This window comes from Hyperolius riggenbachi, chromosome 11 (assembly GCF_040937935.1).
Source record: "Hyperolius riggenbachi isolate aHypRig1 chromosome 11, aHypRig1.pri, whole genome shotgun sequence".
Taxonomy (NCBI): Eukaryota; Metazoa; Chordata; class Amphibia; order Anura; family Hyperoliidae; genus Hyperolius; species Hyperolius riggenbachi.
Window position 1 is genome coordinate 199717510 of NC_090656.1, and position 21520 is coordinate 199739029.

Sequence of the window (21520 nt, forward strand, 5' to 3'; positions counted from 1 at the left end):
AAAGGATTCTGGGAATAATCTCCACAATGCAAAGGGGGGAGATCACCACTCACCTAAAACATGCTGCTGCAAAACCGTCCCGATCACCTGCAGACAGATCCCCTCCAGCTGCTGGGTGATCTGTGTAAAACAAAACAAAAACCGCCAATGCGTTATAAAACACGGCAACACTTCTGCCAAATATTCACCCAAAGAGGTTATTGTTGGAAATGTTTTGGCTGGAGTGCCAATTTTTTGTAATGGGTAGCTGGGAAAAGTCAGACATTTGTATTGCTGTGCCTTCGGCTGGAGGTTCCAATGACTTTCGGTCAGGTGACCTGTGGCTGAATACTGTACCATGTCATAGCATACACTGTCCAAACTGAAGAGAAGGAGGCAAGCCCTTCTACAAGGACACTGATCCAATGCCACATGCAACCAACCAGAACCAGTGGCTGGATCAGGCATTGAGTATCATTTGTAATTCATAACTTGTATAAAAAGGTTTTCTGTTTTGAAAGAGAAAACCTAATCTTTGGGCCGGTTCACACTGCAAATGCTTAAGTGCTTGCGATTTTAAAAGCTCTTGCTTACGTTCTTGTTTGAGTGATGTGCTTTATAAAAGTTACCCATAGCATTAGCAAGAGCTTTCCACATCACTAGAGCTTAAACATCTCTTGTAGTGTGAACTAGCCCTAGTGTCTCTGGTGTCTTGTCCGATTAACCTCTGTGAATTGGAGAGGGACAGTGACGACAAACTACAGTAAATTATTCAGGATAGTATCCTGGCAGCATCAGAAACACGTCCTATAGCTATATATTACTGTATATTGCCATATATCCCTGCCCTCTCACTAAGGCTTAGCCTAGGCCAGGGATGGCTGACCTTGGCACTCCAGCTGTGAAAACTACAAATCCCATCATGCCTCTGAAAAACTCTAAGCATAACTTGGGGAGGCAGAGTATTGAAATACCTCAATGGGACTTTTAGTTCCACCACAGCTGGAGTGCCCAGGTTAGCAATCACTGGCCTAGGCCAGTTAGGATTCAGAATTCTCTCCACAAACCCTCACATCACAGAAAAAACAGGTTTTTAAACAAAGCTTTGAAGGTGCTGTGTAGACCTGTTAGAGAGTTTGGAGGCTGGTCAGCGATAAAATCGTCCATGGGACGGCACTAGACCAGTACTATGATCTCATGTTCATCTCTGGCTGCAGGAGGAGCGTGAGCAAAGCAATGAGCAGGCAGGACGCCAACTCACTGCTCCACCAGACACAGACTGACACTGCGCACACTGCACTGCTGCCACAGCTAGCCACTATTCTGCCAATGTTACTGGCTCAATGCCAAGCTGGAATGTGCATTTAAGAGGACCTGTAACACCTTATAGCAGAACTTAGTTCTTCAGCATACCCACATTATGTTAAAATTATCCTGTTCCAGCAGCATCAGAAAAGCTCATCTGTAGAATGCTGGATATTGATATGTAACCTGACCCTCCCAGTGATGTAAATAAATCAGCATGCTCACCTCTTTATGATCCTCCACCACGCTGAGCAAGGTATCAATAGTATTGAGGATTCCCATTGCCGTAACAGCTTTGTCATCGTTCCCTTCCTCATCGGGGCCTGTCTGGATTACCTGATTAAAACGTCATTGCCTGGTCAAAACAGAAAACAAATTAACCATCTCCATAAAACATCACTCTGGCTGGACTCCATGTTAAAGCCAAGAGCCACCCATACCCCACCACCTTTACAGGATCATCACACATAAGACACCCTCATGGGGCCTTTTCACATGTAAGAGTTTGGAGGCTGGCCAGTGCAGAGGGTTTATCCAGAGGATATCACTAGGCCAGTACTATGATCTCTGATTGATATTTGGCTGCAGGATGGGTGTGAGCAGAGCAATGAGCAGACAGGACGCCAACACACTGCTCTACCAGACACAGACTGACACTGCGCACACTGCACTACAGCCCGTCTCCTACACTATATCTGTCCCCATTCTTTCCAAGGAGAGCGACCACACCCAGGTCCGAGGGACCACCCCGAGTGGAGTCGGGTTAATTGTCTCCACCTGCTTCCTGTGGTCGGTTGGCCCCCCTGCAACCCACCTTTTTTTCTTCCATGTCCATTCATAACGTACGGTACTACACCAATGGGCTCCAGTTTTTGTATCCTGTGTCTTTGTACAGGATGCTGAGACACCCACACATCTTCACGTCTCCTACGTCTGCACACTGCACTAGAGCCAATACACTACTGCCAACGTCTCCTGCACAGCGCAAAACTGCACTACAGCCAATACACTAAGTCATCACAGGAGCCAAATTTTCGAGATGTGGAATCTTTGCAGTCACAGTGACAACTGCTGGCAGAGGCAGAAACATGCAGGGACATAAAAGCACTGCAAACGGTGGGGACATGGTGAAGTGCGCAGTGGTGATTGGAAACTACTTCCCGTCAGAGCCACATAGCCACCAGGTCAAAGATTTCAACTATGTCGGTCCAGAAAATCGGGAGATGAAATTTGGCAGCTGCTTAAATATCTGCTACCTTTTTTGTACCATAAAAAAGGAATCACTACAAGCCCAAAATCTGTGTGAAAGGGGCCGCACTAACCATGACAGAACTCACCAGATGCTGCGTCATTTCCACCGCGATGGGCGTGACCTCCTCGCTATACTCGCAGATCATTTTCTGAATCACATTAGTCAGATCATCGTTCTCTGTCTCCCTGACTATGTGCAGCAAAGCCTGCATGACCGGCCGGATGAACGGGGCAATATACTCCTTGGCTGGACGAAAGATGCAAATGAAGGGGGAAAAAAAAAAGAGGCATTAATACAATGTATGAGTGGCTAAAACTACAATACATCATGCAACGCTAACAAAGAACTACAAAAAGGGCAGATTTCAGTGCATCTTCCATACATTTACCTTTTTAGACAGAAACACTTGTTTGACAGGTTTTATCCCTTGCTTCCTGTCCCTTTCTGTGAGTACACTTCCTGTCTCTAGAGGATAAACACTATATGTATTCCTACAGAAAAACTTCTGTACCCCAAGGCTAAAACATCTGCCTTTTACAGAGTAGCCCAACTGCTGTCATAGGGACAGGACTAAGACAAGTGAACTTGTTATGGATTGAGTCACATGACAGGAAGTCACCTTTCTCCTGGTTGCTGATCAGGACTTGGAGAGCAATGGCAGCTTCTACCTTCACCGGCATTTCCCGGTCATCAATGAGGCAGCGGCGGGTCAGCTCCAGGGCTGTCTGTAGGTTTTGGTCAATCTTGAACTTCACCTCACAGAAGTAGTGAAGCACCCAGCAGGCCTGTCAGATACAATGGAAACATTGGTGAAAAACAAAAACGCACACCTACACCTGGGGGCTTCCTCCAGCGCTCTATAGTTCATCTGCTCACTTCGCCATCCTCTGTCCTGACAGCCCTGTAAAGTCGCAGACTACTTACGCATGGACGGCCGCATGCACCACCCAATCACAGTCCTGTGGCCAGGAGCATTGTGAGAATGACTAACTGCGCTTGCGCAGAACGCTCCTGACTGCTGAAGCATGATTGGTTCACACGTCCAGAGCACGTTTGGTTGATGCGCACAGCTGGGACCACCCATGAACAGTAGTCTAACTTCACAGGAGGACCAAGAGGACAGTGCGGGACTTTTACGACAGGGGGCTGGAGAAAGCCCCAGGTAAGTAAAAATCATTGCCTTACTTGCGTCTCAAGTTCGCTTTTAAATCTGATTCCTACTGCATGATCTTTCATTGCAGCACACAGTGCAATATGGGGTAAATAAATAAATAAATGGTTTTAAAAAAAGGTAAACCACTAGAATATGAAGTTAATAGCAATTTCAAATATTTCTTTATACTTCACACTAGAATACCGGATGATACACTCGCAAGCAAGCCAAATTTTTGACCCCCAAAAAGTTGGTCAAAAGTAGGGGGATTCGGCTTACTTGCTTGCTAGTCATATTGTAGAAATCCCGCTCCCCCCACGGCCGCCGCTGCTATTACCTTAGCTTGGCGCCGCTTCTATTCCTCTGTCCTGCTCATAATTCCCAGCAGCCCACGGCGGCTGCTGTGATGAGGGAGGGAGCCGTAGAGAGAGAGTGGTTCTCATAGCAACGGCGATACACATCGCCCCGCTACAGGAAGCCGCTCTCTCTACGGCTTCCTCCCTCATCACAGCAGCCGCCGTGGGGTGCGCTGCTGGGAATTACGAGCAGGACAGGGGAATAGAAGCGGTGCCGAGCTAAAGTAATAGCAGCGGCGGCCGTGAGGGGAGCGGGGGGATGCACTACCTAGCCAGACTGTATTGTTTCCCAGATTTTTAGGTAAAAGTTGGGGGGGGGGGGGGGGGGTTGTTGGCTTATGTGTGGGTCGGCTTGCTTGAGCGTATATACGGTAGATGTGTTAAGAAATAATGAATATTCAAATCCCATCGCTAGATCAAAATCTGAAAATACACTAACAACTTCGTGATCAGGGTGCTCAAAGTTCACCTATAAGTGTGAAAATTTGTTTCAGGCTCTGTAGGTTGGGCTGTTTGGATTACATCATCCTGCTATACAGATGGAGTATGTTGCACAGGTACAGGAGAAATAGAAAAAAATATATATATCTGTGCCAGGAATGGCAATTGCTTTGTTTTCCTAAAGCACAACCAACTAGTGGAATAGGGAATTACTATAAACCTGACAATTTCATACAAGCACAGTGTTTTAAAAACACAAACTGCTACAGAGCAACAGCATTTTCAAAAAGCTTTGAAAGGTGCTGGGCAGACCTGTTAGAGAGTTCGGAGGCTGATCAGCGATAGAATCGTCCAGGGGACGGCACTAGACCAGTACTATGATCTCATGTTCATCTCTGGCTGCAGGAGGAGCGTGAGCAGAGCAATGAGCAGGCAGGACGCCAACTCACTGCTCCACCAAACACAGACTGACACTGCGCACACTGCACTGCTGCCACAGCTAGCCACTATTCTGCCAATGTTACTGGCTCAATGCCAAGCCGCATACAAATTGTATTAAAGGCATATAACTACTTAAAGGGAACCTGAAGTTAGGAAAATAATTTAAAATAAACATATGACGTAGCTGCAAATGAATACTACATACTAACTTCACTGTCAGTTCCTCTCAGAAGCCCACCATTTTCTTCTTACAATGATCCCTTCTAGTTCTGACAATATTTTGTCAGAACTGAAATGCCAGTTGCTGTCAGTTACAACTGAATGTGCAAGGTAATGTCCATGTTTCCCTATGGCTCAAGTGGATGATATTACAGTTTAACAGTGTGCGGTTATGGGGTAATGGCCATTTTTAAAATAGAGGATGGAGAAGTCCTTTGATCACAGTGGACAAATGGGATGCAGGAAAGGAGAAAGATTGAGTAGTAGACTACACGGGAGGTAAGCATGACCTGTGTATGGTTATTTTGACTTTTAATTTTCAGTTCAGGTTCTCTTTACAGCAGAACAAAGTTTTTCAGGAGACCCATATTTATGTTACATTGTCCTGGTTTCAGCATCAGAAATGCTCATATCTATATACAGTAATGGTGAATACTGGTATGTAACCTGACCCTTCCAGTGATGTTTAGCCTAGGCTAGCCTAAGGTCATGAAGCATTCTGTCCCAGAGCATTCTGGGAAATGAACTGATGTTCCTGTTCACTACAGATGGGGAAAAAAATCCCAGTGATTCATTCTGTCAGCAGTAATTATGCTGGCATCACTGATAAAGCATGTAGATTAGAGTGAGGTAATAACACTTACTACTTTATCAATGAGTATTGTAAAGGGTTTCTAATGTGTCTATTCAGTAAAGTTACCCTTTAAAGAGAACCCGAGGTGGATCTTCAGGGGGAAGATGGGACACAGAGGCATGTTTGTCTCCTTGAAGGAAACATCCAAGCTAAACAAGCTCCGGAGGCTGTCTTCTCCGCTGCAGAACCTGACCTCGCCAGGTCGGGTTCTGGTGTCTTCTGTGGTCCACCGCGCAGGTCACGTGGTCCGGCCGACAACAGAACTGTTCTGCGCAGTACAGTCCTGATGACGTCGGCCAGACCACGTGACCTGCGCGGTGGAGCATAGAAGACTCCAGAACCCGACCTGGCAAAGTCAGGTTCTGCAGCGGAGAAGACAGCCTCCGGAGTTGCGGCGAGGGCACAGGACAGCTGCCACGGCTCTGTGTCCCCCAACCGCCATGCTCTGCCCCCCCCCCCCCAATAGCCTCCGGAGTTTAGCAACAAGATTTGTCGCTAACCCGGAAGTAAACAGGTGAGAGGAATTCCCTGTTCAAAAACGCCCACCAGGGGCATTCCTGCAGTCTCCTGAGCTGGGCAGCTCTCTCCCCTGGCCACACCCACTCCATCTCCCTGCAAGCTATGAGAGTCTCTCAGTGCAGCAACATAACATAGGTCACAAAAGTGGGTCATTGCGACCCACGGGAGCGGCAGTATTTGAGACTTTTCCCCCTCACCACCACACTCTTAACCTCCCTGGCATGATGATTATTTCTAGATTGAGGGTCTAAAAGCCGGTGGTAATTTTTTCATAAGCTTTTAGACCAAAACAAAAAATTACCACAAGAGAGATCTGTAACAGCTCCTGCATATAAACTCACTCAGGCATGGGATTACCGCTCTAAGCTGCGGATTTCCGTTCCGAGCCTGACTCAGTATTACCGCTAAGGTAGTTATTGCACGAGCACAGCTGTACTTGCAGAGATGCAGTTGCAATCACACATGCTACAAGCTCATGTTGGATATTTTCCGTGGGTCCTCATGTGGAAACTGGGGTCGACGAGTAAAGCCACTTGGAGTCAGAATCAGGAGGTTTCCCTCTTAAGCATCTGATATTTTCTATTTTAATTTGCCTCGAGTAGACTTATGAACCATTTAGTATAAAGAACACTTACCCTGGCTCTCATGTAACCCAGCTCACTGCTAAAGAGAGGGAACACGTGATTCTGCAGCATAAACTCCATCTGGTCCTTGTAGATTTTTTTCTGTGAATAAAAAAAAAAAAAAAAAAAAAAACAATGTAAACTAAAGTAAGGTAAATCTTATTTTCATTTTTAAGACTAGTTACCAGATATTCTGCAATACAAACTTGCATGCTTAACCCCAACCAAGCCTCGATGTAGGGGTGCAGAGTGACAATGTCTGAACTGAACTTCCAAGCAGATCTCGCAATTACTTCTGTCCCCTAAACAACATTTACTCCCCCTTAACCACTTTAGGATTTCTGGTACGCATATCTACACCCCTTTAAACTTCACGTGCGAATCAGGGGGGGTAGATATGCGTACTGTTACCTTACCGTCCCGTTCATGATCCCCATGCCATTTTTTGATCCACCGTCGCAGCCCCCCCATCTGTGATCGGGATGTGAGAATCTTATTCTCAATCCCGATCACCGTTCCCATGTCTTCCGAGAGCTTGATACAGTCACACAAGCTCTCAGATGTGTGACATTTCCGCTGCCCTACTGTATACACATCACCATGGCAAAAAGGACATGAGCCCTCTGCTGCGCATGCACACTGCCAGTTTGAAACATATTGTATGGCTCTCACAGAATTACATTTTTAACCACTTAACGACCAGCTAACGCCGATAGGCGTCGGCAGGTCTTAAGTGATTTCCATGGAAACGGCCTTTCCATGTCAGTTCACGGAGGGTGTCTCCGTGAAGAGTGTGCGAGCCGCCGGTCGCAGCTCGCATACGTAAGGTAAACACGCGGGGAAGAAATCCCCGCTGTTTACATCAAACCGGCGCTGTAAGGCAGATCAGCGATCCCCGGCTTCTGATTGGCCGGGGGATCGCCGCATTCTGATAGGCCGGCATCTATCCTGGGCCGCGCATATCCGTCCTGCGCAGGCCCATTGAATGAGAGAGGGAACGGGCGAGAGGGCGGAAAATGCTGCGGAGGGGGGGCTTTGAAGAGGCCCCCCCCCCCCTTAGCAAATAGAGCCAGCGGCGATCAGACCCCCCAAGCAGCAATCCCCCTAGTGGGGGAAAGGGGGGGGGGGGGGGCCCCTAAGCCAAATAGGTTCCTGACCCCTGTCTCAGACCAACACTTCTGTGTTGTTCCGTGTTCTACTAATAGAAACACGGTCTCAATAGCACCATCTTGTGGCCAAAAAGTAAAAATATACCTAATTATACCTGTATACTGTTTTACATAGAAAAGTTTGTTTTATTACTTTTAACCCTTTCTAACCCTGCCCCACAGTTACAGAAATAAAACACTTGTTAATAAAATTACATCATTTAAATTTTTTTTTACATAAATAGTTACCTTAGGTACTTTTCTAATATGGATGTCATGAGACTATATTACTGTTTAATTTCACAAAAAAAGGTCTTGTAATATGTGAAATAGTATCAAAAATCCCTAAACTGAAAAAAGCTGATTTCAAGATAAAATATTTTCACCATACATTGTACTAGGGACACAAAACGTAATAACCGGGACAAATAAGATGTGTGGGTTTTATGTATCGAAGCACATTTTATTTTAAAACTATAATGGCTGAAACTGGTAACTAGTTTTTGCTATGAATTTTATTTTATATGCCTTGTAAAGAGAATAAAAGGAAAAAAATACCACCCAAAGAAAGCCTATTTTGTAGCGAAAAAAAACAATATATAGATGATTTCAGTGTGATAAGGAACAAAGTTATCGCCGAATGAATGGGAGGAGGCGCTGAAATGTGAAAATTGTTTTGGTTTTTAAGGGAAAAAAACCTGTGATCCTGAAGTGGTTTAATTTCAACAGCAACTGGTCTGAGTGTATTAAGTGATAAAGACGCTAATCCTGCATTCAAAACTTTTTCTGCTGTTATGATTTGGAGTTATCACATACTTAAGGGAGCACTGGCCCTTTAGTAGTCGGGCCAAAGAATTGCATGCTGGGGGTTCTTTTTATCTATAATCTATTCCTCCTCTTCCCTTTATTTCCCTGCCAGCTCCTTATCTGAAGCCTAATCCCCTACTCACTTGTGTTTACAAGCAAGGCTGAGGCGACTCAGCCATTGGAGGAGACAAGAAAAAAAAGTAAAGGGCAGAAATGACATCACGAGTTAGCCTTAACTGTGGGCAAAAGACATGGCCCCCACCAGGAACAGAATTCTCATCATTTACTATATAACATTAACTGAAATCAAAACGTGGACAGTATAATACATGTGTTATGCAAGTAGATCAAGTATTTATCTACTTACATATGTGTGTTTTTTCCCCTGGCATAGTATGGCTGATCCTACTGCTTTAAAGTGCCCATACATCAAGCCATTTTGGCAATCGATCAACCCAAGAAACATCTCTGATCAGAGGGGGATTTATTAACTACCATAAACCGCAAGTGTATTCTTGATCAATTTCAGCATGAAACCTTGGAGGTGAGCTTGCTGGCCTGGGATTTTCCAGAATGTCTAATCAATAATTTCAATGGAGGAGTAACTGTTACACATTTATATTGTGGCCAACAGTGGCTGCATAGTGTCATGGTTAACAGGCTTTGCCTCTGACAAAGGAAACCAGGGTTCAAATCTCAGCAGTTCCTGTTCAGTAAGGAGACCTTGGGCTAGACTTCAACACTGCTATTACCTATAGAGTGCGTCCTAGTGGCTGCAGCTCAAGTACTTTGAGTCCGCCAGAAAAAAGGTGCAATATAAATGTCTTGTTACCCATATAACGGACTTAGAGAGAAGTACAACTGAGTTAAAGTGGAATACAACCGACATAACATTTACTTTTTATTACCCAGTTAGATTTGCTTTTGAGCACAAGTAATATTGTGTGTTTTCAAATTACAAGTTCCCAAAGTACAGTTTATCTGCTGTGAAAGCAGTCATTGCAATTTATTCATATTCATACACTTGTACAGTTCTGTGGCTGGCTGTTATTAATTGTAGCAAGAGAGGAATGTAAACAAAAGAATCTATCTACAGCTACTTGATCCGGTGGGCTGAGCGGATCAAATTGCTCAAAAACAGCCACTCCTGTGGGCCGCAATGGCCCACTTTTGCAACCTCTGAGTCACGACGCTGCAAGGAGATGACTCATCAGCCTGCAGGGAAGTGGCAGGGGGTGCAGCTAGGAGAGAGAGCTGCCCAATAGACCCTGTGGGAGCACCCCTGGTGTGCGTTTTTGAACCAGGAATCGCTCCCCCCATCAATGTTTACCCTCAATATAGCAACAAATATTGTCACTAATCAGAGAGAGGAGAGAGAGAGAGAGAGAGAGGAGAGAGAGAGAGAGAGAGAGAGGAGAGAGAGAGAGAGAGAGAGAGAGAGAGAGAGAGAGAGAGAGAGAGAGAGAGAGAGAGAGAGAGAGAGAGAGAGAGAGAGAGAGAGAGATGAGAGAGAGAGAGAGAGAGAGAGGAGAGAGAGAGAGAGAGAGAGAGAGAGAGAGAGAGAGAGAGAGAGGTTCTTTTTAGGCTCCCTAAATAAGTTATTCATTCTGTGTTGTATACATGCTATCAAGATGTTCCTTAGTAAAAGAAGGTTGGGTACAAGCATACATGCGAGACTGACGGGAAACTTTGGCACCGGGTGAAGCTGGAAAAAAAACAAAAACCTTGTACCTGCTGTGGCAAATTTCCCAGCGGCGTTAACTACTATTCCCCCCCTCCAAGGCAGTGTATAGTAGGGGGTACAGTTTTTATAGTCTTTTGCTCACTCTCTGAGCGCCGCTGAAGCCGTAATCCACCTTATAGCCCATGGCGGCGCCCAAATGTCCTCAGCAGTGTGATGCCCTTTTAACCTGACTCATTGGGTACAATGCAGATAGTAGCCAAACTGGGACTCACCTTAAGTAAAATCTCCGCTAAGGAGCCGATCATGTGGAGGGCACCATCTTTCTTACGGGGATCTGTAGCTGGCTCAGTCAATATCTGGTAACAAAATCCCATTGTTTTCTGCAATACCTGAGAGGAAAAAACACACCAATACAGTAACGGATTTAAATAAAGTTAATTTGAACGTATGTACAAAAAAAAAAAAAAAAAATCCACTACAGCTTTCTACAGTATCCAGAATAAAGCCCATCTCACAGCCCAACCTCTCACAAGCTAACACGCCAACTCTTGCTGTTGTCCCCAGGGCTGGATTTACCATGAGGCACTGTAGGCACGTGCCTACAGGCGCCTGATTGAAAGGCAGCTCACCCTCCTCCTCTACCGCCTCCCTCCCTATGTAGAGTCCCAAACAGAGCGTAAATGAGAGGTTACTCATCTTGCCTTCTGCATTCCACTGATGAGATCTCCCTGCAGTCGGGGGGCACCTCTAGCTACTTAATATTCAGGGTACCTCTGACTACCTAAGGGACACCTATATCTACCTATGATGTGCAAGGGAAGTAAGGGAGAAGAAACAGCTGGGACAGACGGCAAACTTGTGGTGCGGTTCAGTGGGGGTTTGTAGGTTCATGGAGGGTGAAGTCTAGGGTGCCTATAGGCTCCAGTAATGCAAATCCAAGCCTGGTTGTCCCTAGATCTGGCGATGACAGTAGGCAAATTCTCCATCTGTCATTCAGATGTGGAGCAGTGGTACTTATTTTGCAAACTAGACAAACCTGGAATTCAGTATAATCAGGCATATCAGCCTTCCGTCACAGAAATACTATAGAGAGAAAGCACAGTTGTAGAGCGGTTGAATGGCACAGCTCAGGACTCCACCAGTATACTGAAAGGAAGTTCTGCATGCATTTCTGTTCTATGTTCAATCCTGTGCCGTGTACCCTGTGCCTACTGAGTGTCATTAAAGGGAACTGAGCACATTATTTTCTTTTACATGGAACCTCCCCCATAGAGGTTTGCAACACAGAAAGCCATTAGGAGGGCAAGAGTTCGAGGGAAAGTGATTGGTTACCTACCGTGGCCTGCTTTTGTACCTACCCCCCCTTCCCTGTGATTGTGACCATTTCCTCTGCTGCACTTAAAGGGCCAGACTAGAGTTTGGAGCTTGCTCCCGGACGCAATGCATGCTGGAAGCTGTAGTACGTACATTTCCCCAGTGGGAGATGCACACAAATCTAAAGATTACAGCAAGTTTTTGATGTAGGTCCTTTGAAGTGTGGCCAGGATTGTAACCAACACAAGGAAGTGCACCATCAAGGTCATTGGTAGCCAACTGCACTCCCCTAACCCCTGGGCACCCAAACCTTCCCAAAAGGTATTACGTTTTCAGTTGTCTTTCACAGGTTGTGCACTGAGCTGTGGCCATCCTTTGCTCTGCACTACAGTATAAATGCAGCTTCACAGGTGATTTCTGGTGGGAGCAAATCATACTGCATAGCTCTATTTTGTGTAGTTAAAAGCAGTTTCCGATTAAATGTTGCAAGGCTTCTCATGCTACTCAAAGCACAAGGGAAGGGTTGCTCCTGAGAGCCTACAGAATAAAGTGAAGCTCAGGGATTGCATTGTATTCACAGCAAGATAAAGACCTTTTCACACATTCAGTAAGCCAAACCTGGCCTAAATCATGGCCAGCTGATGCTTTATGCTGGGAATACACCATACGGTTTTTCATCAGATAGATGGTTTGACAGATAATTTCCAACATGTCCGATCTTATTTGATTGTTTTTCTGATCGATTTCTCATAGAAGTGAATGGAAATAGATAAGAAAAAGATAACAGAATCGAATAGGAAATCGACCGAAAAAACGCATTGTGTGTACCCAGCATTGGAGACAGGTGCTCTTTAGAGGATTTGTGCACACAAGACTCATCCTGTACCTCTTTCCTTTTACTGCAAGACGTGAAGAGCAACGTCTGGGCGGCAGTTGTTGGGGATATAAAGTCTTCAAATACATCTGCAACAACAAAAAGGTATTAGAGGCCTCCCATGTATGTCCCATTCTGAAGGGGACAATTTTAACCAATCCATTGAGTTTCAATTTTCTGGTCAATTCAATCACCTAATGAAATCAACCGATTACCGATTTTTCTATAAGAGTCTATGTACAATTTGGTTTAAAGGGAACCAGAGAGGAATGGAGCCTGAAAATAGAAACCGCTTTTATACATACCTGGGGCTTCTTCCAGCCCCATAAGCCTGGATCGCTCCCACGCTTCCTCTATCGCCGCTACCCGGCCCTGTCACTTCCGGCGGACGCAGCCAATTGTCCGCATCACAGGGGCTCCCTCCATACCCTTGCGCATTGCGGCTGCGCAGTAGACAGCAGCAAGCGTAGGGGTATGGAGGAAGCCCCTGTGATGCGAACAATTGGCCGCGTCCGCTGGCCGACTGGCGGTAATGACAGGACCCGGTACCGGCGCATCCAGGCAGCGGAGGACGGCGGCGTGGGAGCGATCCGTGTGTATGGGGCTGGAGGAAGCCCCAGGTATTTATAAAAGCTTTTCTGTCGTCCTCTCTGGTTCTCTTTAGAGGAGAGGGGATACTGAATCGAATAAAAACAATTAAAAATAACCCGAGGTGGGTTTGAAGAATATTATCTGCATACAGAGGCTGGATCTGCCTATACAGCCCAGCCTCTGTTTCTATCCCAAACCCCCCTAAGGTCCCCCTGCACTCTGCAATCCCTCATAAATCACAGCCACGCTGCTGACAAACAGCATGTCAGAGCTGGCTGTGTTTATCTCTATAGTGTCAGTCTGCTGCTCTCCCCGCCTCCTGCAGAACTCCAGTCCCTGCCTGCATCCCTTCCCTCCCTGCTGATTGGAGGGAAGGGACGGGGGCAGGGACCGGAGCTATGCAGGAGGCGGAGGAGCAGCTGAGACTGACACTACAGATGTAAACAGCCTCACAGCATGGCTGTGATTTATGAGGGATTGCAGAGTGCAGGGGGACCTTAGTGGGGTTTGGGATAGCAACAGAGGCTGGGCTGTATAGACAGATCCAGCCTCTGTATACAGATAACATTCTTTAAACACACCTCGGGTTCTCTTTAAAGTGGACCTGAACTCTTGCACGGGACAGAAGGAAAACAGAGAAATGCACCCTGTATGTATTTAGAGAGTTCAGCCTTTCTAATTCCCCCTCATCTGTGACTAATCACAAACTGTTTGAGCTTTCAGCTGTGGCAGCTGGCTGCCTCAGCAGAGCAACCAATTTGTAAACAGGATGTTAACCCTATGCCTGCTTCCATGAAAGCAGGAAGTAGACACTGCAGAATTACAGGGTTTGAATCAGCTGTGACAAATTAACTTTTATTTAAAGGTTATGCTGTTATCTTAGAGCAGAGGGCAAGTTCTGAATTCAGTTCCACATTAGCGTTCCCTGTCCGGATTTGCCGGGCCGGATCCGGACCGTATACTGTACAAACGGAACGTACGTTCCGCATAGCAATGCAAAGGCTATGCGGACGTTCACACGCGTCCGTTCCATACAGTACGGAGCCGGACTCCGGTCGCTTTTCCAACATGCGCAATTTTTCGGTCCAGATCATCCGGCCCACGCACCCGGACCGGAGCCTGACTGCACCATCCGGAAATATGAAAGCAATGGGAAACAGAAGCACAGAACACTGGAGACAAACACCGGACGTTCTACCCCACTTCCTATGCGTATTTATAGCGGCCATTTCGGATGGGGACACATGGGCCCAGCATATCTGGAGTGGAGCAGCAGTGACACGTGCTGGAGCTGTTTGGCAGATGTCGGAGGTGGAGGTAAGGCCTACAGCGGAGAACCTGATTGTACAGGTGCACCTTCTGCAGACCCCAACAATTTTATGGTAATTTTGTCTTTTTTTTTTACCCCACGGATCCAGATGGCAGCCTGTTGCAAATTGACCAGATCGGAACCGTACGGTTCCGATCCGGATCAGGTCCTGATCCGATCCGGTCCGTTTGCACGCCAAAACGCAAGTGTGAATGGGGCCTTAGAGGAACTCCAGTGAAAATAATGTAATAAAAAAAGTGCTTCATTTTTACAATAATTATGTCTAAATGATTTAGTCAGTGTTTGCCCATTGCAAAGTCTTTAAATCCCTGATTTACATTCTGACATTTATCACATGGTGACATTTTTACTGTTGGCAGGTGATGTAGCTGCTGCATGATTTTTTGGCAGTTGGAAACAGCTGTAAACCGCCATTTCCCACAATACTGCAAGGTTCCCAGACAAGAAAACTGCCTAGAGCACATACTCAAGAGTTTGTGGGAGGGGTTTCACCACAATATCAGCCATACAGCGCCCCCTGATGGTCTGTTTGTGAAAAGGAATAGATTTCTCATGTAAAAGGGGGTATCAGCTACTGCTTAGGATAAAGTTCAATTCTTGGTCAGAGTTTCTCTTTAAAGGGGGAACTGAAGTAAGAGGTATACGGAGGCTGCCATATTTCCTTTTAATCAATACCAGTTGCCCTGCTGGTCTATTTCTCTGCAGTAATATCTAAATAACACCAGAAACAAGCATGCAGCTAGTCTTGTCAGATCTGACTTTAAAGTCTGAAACACCTGATCTGCTGCATGCTTGTTCAGGGGGCTATGGCTAATAGTATTAGAGGCAGAGGATCAGCAGGGCTGCCAGGCAACTGGTATTGATTAAAAGGAAATAAATATGGCAGCCTCCGTATACCTCTTACTTCAGTTCCCCTTTAAGAGTGAATGCTCTGGATCCTACATAGCCTTCCGGTCTTCTTCCGGTCCCCTTGTTCCAGCGCTGTCACCCCTGTGCTCTTCCGAGGCCTCCCAGAGGTGACAAATACAAACCGTTGACAGCACTGGAACATGGACACCAAGAATGGAAAGGGAAGGCTCTATAAGAGCCATAGCCTTTCCTCTACAGGGCAAGCATCTGACTTAAAGTGTACCTGAGATGGTGTGTGAGAGGGGGGCGGGGCTGATGGGACACAGAGGCATGTTCCCTGCTGCATGACATGCCTTCTGTGCCCCCCCCCCCCCCCCCCCCACTCTACCCAACACGCCCAAAATTGGCAACATGCAGCTCGATGCCAATCTTGAGGGGAACGGAGGAGAGGTAATCCCTGCTAAACGCCCACTATGGGCTTTCTTGCAGACTTTCCCCAGCTGTCATTGGGCAGCTCTGCCTCTCCCCCGCCTCCCTGCTCTGTGTGAGACACAGAGCAGCTCTTCCAGCGTTGTGACCCCAGAGGGTCACAAACAAAATAAATGGGTCCTTTCTCAGCATCTCTGCTGCTGCACACAAGGCACTGATGCAAGCATTATCGAGGCACCGGACAAAGCTATTCATCAATATGAATGGAAATCGCTCTGTGGTAAATACAACACCCCTGCTATCCTGTGAATGGAGCCTTTCAGCTGAGCCTTATCCCCACAGTAGAGAAACATTACGTATGCTCATACCAAACTTCATGCGGATATATTCATAGGGGTCCTCCTGCCACAGATCCTCGTCAGAATCTGTGTAACACATCAGTGGGAAGATGACATCCTGAATGATGCCCTGGAAGGACAAGAAAGAAGAGGCCATTACCCAGAATTCCCCACCTGAGTACAGAATGGATAATACAGTGTTCTGATTGGCTACTCACCTGTATGTGGGGCTTCAAGTTCTTCCAGGTTACTGCATGAGACACTCCTTGGTTGAGATAGTTGAGTGTTTGCTGCAAGACTCGGGGAGCCATGTACTGCTTCTCCTTGTACTGGTACAGAACTTTCAGGAGGACCTGCAAGCAGCACACAGAGCAAGCAATCAGCATTGCAGAAAATGTGCTGAACACGTTCAAGAACTCCCCTCTGCAATTCTGCACCATTAAGTTATCTACGGGAATACAAAGAGCACAAATAGGGCAATACTGATTTTTAAATGTGGCCAGGCTGAAGCCAAACATCCTATGATAATTAGACCTAGTTTTCCTTACACAGAAAAGTAGATACTAAGTAAGCGTAAAGTGAACTAGACAAACCATGTATATGTCTCTGTCCATCTATCAATATCAGTGGAACAGAGAAAACACCTACCCTGCTCTCTGTTTTATCCTTCACTGCTCAACCTGCTCGTTATCAGCCCTGATAAAATCCCTGACTGATCATTCAGTCTGGCTTTGCTCAGGAATCATAGCTGAGTCATTATTGCAGAGCCAGAAGGTGGCAGGCTTGGGCTTGAAAAGACATCAGAGAAGACAGACTGCTATAATTATTCCAGAGCAAAGCCGGACTGAATGCTCAATCACAAGCAGGCTGAGCAGTGAAAGATGAAGCAGAGAGCAGGGTAGGAGTTTTCTCTAATGCTCCCACTTATATATGGAAAAATACATGAGGGTGCTTCGTCTCTGGTTCACTTCCACTTCTCTACAATCTGACCAAATTTGTTTCTGCTACTACCCCCCTTCCTCCCCCCCCCCCCTTTATATTTAGAGCCTATACTCCCCTCTATGTTTTCCCAGATTTCAACACTGTCCTTACTTATCACCCAAGTCCAAGACAGACAATTTAGGTGAAGCGTTGCAATGGAAATTTGGGTGCACTATAGGAGACTATGAAAATATTGGCAACCACTGGAAACATGGGTGCCTGAAAAATAGTGACAGCAGTTTTGCTACAGTGTAGTGGAAATCTGCAGGAGAATAGTGGCGGCAGCATACCACTACACTCTAGCCAAACTCCAGTGCATGGCCATTTTTCCTCACACCACTTTTGTATAGACGCACCTACGCCTAATGCTTTGTATAATTAAGCTTTTAAGTGTCGAAATTCAGCCCTACCTGACACCAGCAGCTATTGGATTTTATCTGAATGCCTGTTTTCACTCATTATACAAGTGGATTACATACTCTGCAAGGCCGTCTCTCTCCACATGTATGTTAACCATTATAGAAGGCTGAATCCACGGTTTTTGAGGCACGTTAAAGCTGCAGTATTGGTTTATACAGAGACAACTGAAGGCTTGAGCAAATCTGTCCATTTTTAAGAAAAGCCTATTACCTTTGCAAAACATTTAATGAAGTGAAACAGCTGGTACCTTAAAATTTTATGCATCTTGAAATTGGACCAATCAGAATAACTTCCTGTCAATTTCTATTGGTCCAAGTACGCGCTGCATAAAATTTCCATGAAATTTGAATATTAGGAGGAATTTTCAGCTCATCGATTATCCCCAATAACTATGTACTCTGTAAAGTGCTGCAGAAAGTATAATCGGTATATAAATACATAACGACTTCACACGGCCATAAGTACAGCTGTCTTGTGTTAAATGAAAGAACAGTGATATGTAAACAGATATGGAATTGGATAAAGTTCAGGACACACCCAGTTTAGGTTTGGCCTTCTCGTGCAGAGTTTTGCTTAGATCATGAAGCAGCAATTTGCGTGAAAGAAAATTAGGAGCTAACCACAAGGAGACCAATCTGTGAAAGTGTTGTGAGAGAATATGGAGGCTGACCAGTGGGAGAGTGTCCAGAGGACATCACTAGGCCAGTACTATGATCTCGTGTTTATCTCTGGCTGCAGGATGAGTGTGAGCAGAACAATGAGACAGCAGGACGCCAACTCACTGCTCTACCAGACACAGACTGACACTGCGCACACAGTACCGCTGCCAGTGTGATCGGACCTGTGCATGTGTATGCAATTCACAGGCAAACATCCATATATATGAGAGAGAGAGAGAGAGAGAGAGAGAGAGAGAGAGAGAGAGAGAGAGAGAGAGAGAGAGAGAGAGAGAGAGAGAGAGAGAGAGAGAGAGAGAGAGAGAGAGTGAGAGAGCGAGAGTGCGCATTGAAGAACAAAAAAAAAAACCTTATACCCATGTTCCACATCAAGTGAATGAGAGCTGCTTACTGCTTCTGCTAACATGACTGAGTTCACCAGCACATCAGACCACAACAGATGGACAGTTTCTGATGAATTGTTCAAGGTCCTCTGTAAAGTGCTGTGGTAAATATGCCAGCACTAAATATGTAATACTGAGTGCTTCAGACCACATACTGGTTTTATGCAGCACACCAGGCCACAGTAAATTTTAGAGTAAAAGCAATATGGTTTATAAGCATTTACCGTCATGTGCATTATTACCTCCCCCTCCTGGCATTTCTTTTAAACCTACATCATGTATGTAGTTTATGGCATTCAATTTTTTGAGAATAAAACAGGTGTACAGTGACCCCCACGTACAGGAAAGGTGATTGCTTCATTAAGTGTTGTCCAGCTAGTGCAGCCTTTCTCAACCTTTCTACCCTGGAGGAACCCTGTTGTCCAGCTAGTGCAGCCTTTCTCAACCTTTCTACCCTGGAGGAACCCTGTAAATAACTTTTGGATCTCAAGGAACCCCTGCAAACAATGTTTTGATCTCGAGGAACCCCTGCATTTATTTTGCAGGCGGCATGGTCTTTAAAAGTATGTGTGGCTGTTTATTTCACTACCCCCTATGACATTGACACTCACTATACTGTCTCCTGAGCCCCCAATTTAGTGCTTCTTGTTACAGTACCACCTATTATAATGTACTTCACTATACTTCCCCCACGATGGGGGAAAATGCCAAGGAACCCCAGCAGAGTGCTCAAGGAACCCTGGGGTTCCAGGGAACCCTGGTTGAGAAAGCCTGAGCTAGTGGGTATGCAGCTACAGCAGAACTGCAAGTCCCAGCATGCTCTTCTACATTTAGCAGAATAGAATTACCTGCTGAACTCCAACGGCGAAGGCCTTCAGGAAAACCTCTGCAAATTCATTGTACTCTTTAGAGACGTTGCCAGGGCTTCCGTATCTGAAACGCGACAAAACATCCTGTAAACAAGGCTAAAAATCAGACTGTCCCCAACAAGCCCTTTGCTTCCTCCAGTACCTACCTCTCAAACAGCCGGGCCATTATGTGCAGGGCCCACTTCTTACACTTCCACCAGGGCAGTTCCGGCCGGTCATCTTCCTCCACCTGGAGAGTTTCCTGTTCCCAGAAAGGAAGGGATGAGTTATCCGATGTCACAGAATAACGGTCATGTTGCAGGAGTCTCACCTTACAGTGTGAGAGGCCCAGATTGGAACCCCAGCCAGCACACTACCTGCATGCAGTTTATATAGCATCCATGTGTGTAATAGTTTTGATATCTGCAGGAAATTGGAGCTGCTAGTAGAAACCCCAATACAGGCTGGTTGATTGGCTTCCTACCAACACTGCCTCTCTCAGCTGAGGCATGGCAGTGGATTGTGAACCTGCTGTGGGACATTTGACAACTCATTCAATGTTCTCCGTGAAGGGCTGTGGGCAGCCTACATCGGATATCGATATCAGTTCTTCTGAAAAAGGACCGCTAACCCAGGACTGAACTTCATCCCAATCCGTAGCCGATACCCACTTTTTCCATGAGAAACGTTTATCTTTTTTCAAATAGATCATCAGCGTTGTCAGTATAGCTGATATTGTGGTGAAACCCCTCCCAAAGTGTGATGTCAGTTTCCTGTCTGAACCTCATTGCATCGTGGGAAATAACAGCTGTTTTCAACTACCAAGCAAGCAGTATCTCCTTTTGCAGATTGCTCATATACTGAGAGTTCTATACACAGACATCACCTGGCAGGACTAAAGATGCTGCCACCTGTTATATTTCACAAAGTAAATCAGGGTGAGGAAAGATTTTACAATGAGCAAACACTGACTAACTCATTTATAAATAAATATTAAAAAAAAAGGTATTCATTTTGTTATTTTCACAGTTCCACAAATTCCAAATCTGGATCAAAATGATCATAGACACGTCATTTCACTTTCAGTGAAAAATAGCATTTCCCTGAAAAGAAGACCGGATCTTATACTAATTTTTGATTCAAAAGTTGCATTAGGGCTTTTTTCCCCAGAATGTCTTTACCCATGAACAAAACTACCAATGTAATAGTCATGCCACTGCATTCTGCGTCATCATACCTCTCCAGACTAAATTCAATCATGAATTTCTCATAATTGATCATTTCCTTTTTCCATTAGACCCAGCAAAGTACCTTGTACTGGAATTGTGGCATTTAGGAAGATCCATAAAGCTGGACCATGGAGAGGATTCCAACTACCGTGGTTATCAACTATTTCTACCCTTCAGTTCTGTTAGGCCTGCTAAATATATTTTACCAGTTCAGCAGTAATTTCCTTCTCACCAATTCACGTTTAACTAAGTAGTGAGGCAGCTGCAGAAATCTCAATACCAAAAACACAAAGAATAGGATCACTGGACTTACAGCAGGAACATCCCGATCCACTACAGTCTTCAAGATCTCAACCCAGTCCGTCAAACTGGCCTGATTGATGAGCTCTAGGGGCAACGTGTACTGAAAAAAAAGTTAACAAAAACATTGTGAACCATATGCTAGGCACACACACCATACACATTTCTGTTAAGATTTTCTGTTAGATTTACTTGCTAGATAAAAAAAAATTTTCCAACCTGTTGGAAAAATCTATCTGGCAGGTAAATCTAACAGAAAATTGTATGGTGTGGCATCAATTCATCAAAGGCTGTTAGCAGTGTTCTCCCCAGGATTTTTTTCCAGCCGGGTGGCACGAAAAAGAAGCCAGGTGGGGTGCAAGGGGGGGAATGCAGGACCAGGACTCTGCTTACAAC

The 21520-nt window shown here is 45.5% G+C and overlaps 1 protein-coding gene and 4 non-coding genes across 5 annotated transcripts in view; all 5 read right to left on the minus strand.

Moving 5' to 3' along the window:
• The window catches only part of IPO7 (importin 7), a 73790-nt gene that overhangs the window by 17057 nt on the left and 35213 nt on the right, over nucleotides 1–21520 (minus strand). Inside the window, 13 exon segments of the mRNA XM_068260931.1 lie at nucleotides 54–120; nucleotides 1510–1629; nucleotides 1631–1639; nucleotides 2622–2782; nucleotides 3156–3321; nucleotides 6935–7024; nucleotides 10834–10950; nucleotides 12762–12838; nucleotides 16317–16416; nucleotides 16505–16639; nucleotides 19596–19680; nucleotides 19763–19857; nucleotides 21138–21227. Of these exon segments, the coding sequence (XP_068117032.1) occupies nucleotides 54–120; nucleotides 1510–1629; nucleotides 1631–1639; nucleotides 2622–2782; nucleotides 3156–3321; nucleotides 6935–7024; nucleotides 10834–10950; nucleotides 12762–12838; nucleotides 16317–16416; nucleotides 16505–16639; nucleotides 19596–19680; nucleotides 19763–19857; nucleotides 21138–21227 (1312 nt within the window).
• Nucleotides 1102–1282, minus strand: LOC137539275 (small nucleolar RNA SNORA23). Its single transcript, XR_011024976.1, has one exon. It is a non-coding gene; the product is annotated as a small nucleolar RNA SNORA23 (small nucleolar RNA).
• On the minus strand, nucleotides 1778–1958 carry LOC137539279 (small nucleolar RNA SNORA23). The gene has a single exon (XR_011024979.1). It is a non-coding gene; the product is annotated as a small nucleolar RNA SNORA23 (small nucleolar RNA).
• LOC137539277 (small nucleolar RNA SNORA23) lies at nucleotides 4797–4977 on the minus strand. The gene has a single exon (XR_011024978.1). It is a non-coding gene; the product is annotated as a small nucleolar RNA SNORA23 (small nucleolar RNA).
• Nucleotides 18332–18511, minus strand: LOC137539274 (small nucleolar RNA SNORA23). Its single transcript, XR_011024975.1, has one exon. It is a non-coding gene; the product is annotated as a small nucleolar RNA SNORA23 (small nucleolar RNA).